At 42.7% G+C, this 2,500-nt stretch overlaps 1 protein-coding gene across 1 annotated transcript in view; it reads left to right on the top strand.

The window, feature by feature from the left end:
• Positions 1-1,149, top strand: part of LOC113820754 (integrin alpha-4) — a 34,932-nt gene extending 33,783 nt beyond the window's left edge. The window contains exon 23 of the mRNA XM_070139483.1: positions 943-1,149. Within this exon, the coding sequence (XP_069995584.1) occupies positions 943-1,137 (195 nt within the window). The 3' untranslated portion in view covers positions 1,138-1,149. The remainder of the gene's footprint in view (positions 1-942) is intronic.
• Positions 1,150-2,500: the final 1,351 nt, after the last annotated feature.

Genomic DNA, 2,500 nt, shown 5'->3' with positions numbered 1-2,500 from the left:
ATTCATCCTAAATCCCTTTTCGGACCACATTCTTCCTAAATCCTTTGGACCAAATTCTTCCTAAATCCTTTGGACCAAATTCTTCCTAAATCCTTCTTCGGACCATATTTTTCCTAAATCCTTTGGACCACATTCTTCCTAAATCCCTTTTTGGACCACATTCTTCCTTAATCCTTTAGACCAAATTCTTTCTAAATCCTTTGGACCAAATTCTTCCTAAATCCTTTGGACCAAATTCTTCCTAAATCCTTCTTCGGACCATATTCTTCCTAAATCCTTTGGATCAAATTCTTCCTAAATCCCTTTTCAGACCAAATTCTTCCTAAATCCTTTGGACCAAATTCTTCCTAAATCCTTTGGACCAAATTCTTCCTAAATCCTTTGGATCAAATTCTTCCTAAACCCCTTTTCGGACCTAATTCTTCCTAAATCCTTCTTCGGACCATATTCTTCCTAAATCGTTTGGATCAAATTCTTCCTAAATCCCTTTTCGGACCACATTCTTCCTTAATCCTTTGGACCAAATTCTTTCTAAATCCTTTGGACCAAATTCTTCCTAAATCCTTTGGACCAAATTCTTCCTAAATCCCTTTTCAGACCAAATTCTTTCTAAATCCTTCGAACCATATTTTTCCTAAATCCTTTGGACCACATTCTTCCTAAATCCCTTTTTGGACCACATTCTTCCTAAATCCTTTTTCGAACCAAATTCTTCCTAAATCCTTTTTCGAACCAAATTCTTCCTAAATCCTTCTTCGGACCATATTCTTCCTAAATCCTTTGGACCAAATTCTTCCTAGATCCCTTTTCGGACCAAATTCTTCCTAAATTCTCCTTCCGATTCAAATCCTTCCCAAATCCTCCTTCGGACCAAAATCCTCCCTAAATCCTCCTTCGAACCAAAATCCTCCTTAAATCCTTCCTCCCTAAATCCTTCCCCAGATCGGGTTCTTCCGGCGCAAGAGGCACCAGGCCGCCCAAGGAAAAGGAGGAGGGGACGAGGAAGGCCCCTTGACCGACCCCGGGGCTGAGGACTTCACGTGGCAGGACGGGGGCGCGGCAGAGGGGGGCGGGGAGGCGGGTGACCTTCCGGAGGCCCAGGAGACTCTGCTCGAGGATGAGGGAGTGGGGGAGTAGAGGAGGAAGAGGGGGGGAGGAGGGGGTGAAAGAGGGAGAAGGGAGGAGGAGAAGGATGAGGATGAGGATGAGGATGGGAGTAGAGAGAGGGAGAAAGAGGGAGGGAAGGAAGGAGGATGAAGAGGAGGATGGGAGTAGAAGGGAGGAGGAGGAGGAGAAGGGGATGGTGGAGGAGGAGGAGGAGGAGGAAAGGGGGGGTAGAGGGACGGAGGGAGGGAAAGGGGTGGGGGGGAGAAGAGGGAGAGGATGATTAGGGATGGGAATGGTTATTAGAATGAAGATGAATAAGAAGAATATAGAAAGAGGGAGAGAGAGAGAGAGAGAGAGAGAGAGAGAGAGAGAGAGAGAGAGAGAGAGAGAGAGAGAGAGAGAGAGAGAGAGAGAGAGAGAGAGGAAATAATCATGACACTGTACATATATGAACTCCTCTATTTTTATTGTCCAAGTCTTTGTTATCAATATTACCTCTGTACAAATACATTTTTTTCTATATTAGTGTTATTGTTTGTAATAAAATCTGGCTAACCTGTTGGATTTCGTTTGTTATCTAAAGAATCCCCAAAAGGTGCTTCCTCGATTCAATTGTTTTTTTATGGAAAATATTTTTAAATTATTCCGTCTATTTGTTACGTTTATTGATCCACGTAAAGGCTTTCGTTTCAGTAATAATACACACGGATATATACTTTATTCACACACACACATACATACACACATTCACACTCACACATACATACATACACACACACACACACACACACACACACACTAACACACACACATACTTACACACACACACATGCATACACACACACACACATACACACACACACACACACACACACCACACACACTCACACATACACACAGACACATTCACACACACACACACATTCACTCACACACACACACACACACACACACAACCACACACACTCACACATACACACACACACACACACACACACCACACACACTCACACATACACACACACATTCACACACACACACACACACGCGTATACATTCACACACACACACACACACACACACACACACACACACACACACACACACACACACACACACACACACACACACATACACACATACACAGACATTCACACACACACACACACCACACACACACACACATACATACACACATTATGATAACATAACACACATACACACACACACACACACACACATACACACATTATGATAACATAACACACATACACACATTATAATAACATAACACATACACACACATACATATATTATGAGACCATAACACACACACACACATACATATATTATGATATGAAAAAAAACCCTCTCCAAAGCACATCAACGCCCG

Source organism: Penaeus vannamei, chromosome 25, assembly GCF_042767895.1.
Source record: "Penaeus vannamei isolate JL-2024 chromosome 25, ASM4276789v1, whole genome shotgun sequence".
Lineage (NCBI taxonomy): Eukaryota > Metazoa > Arthropoda > Malacostraca > Decapoda > Penaeidae > Penaeus > Penaeus vannamei.
This window is presented reverse-complemented; position numbering and strand designations above follow the sequence as displayed.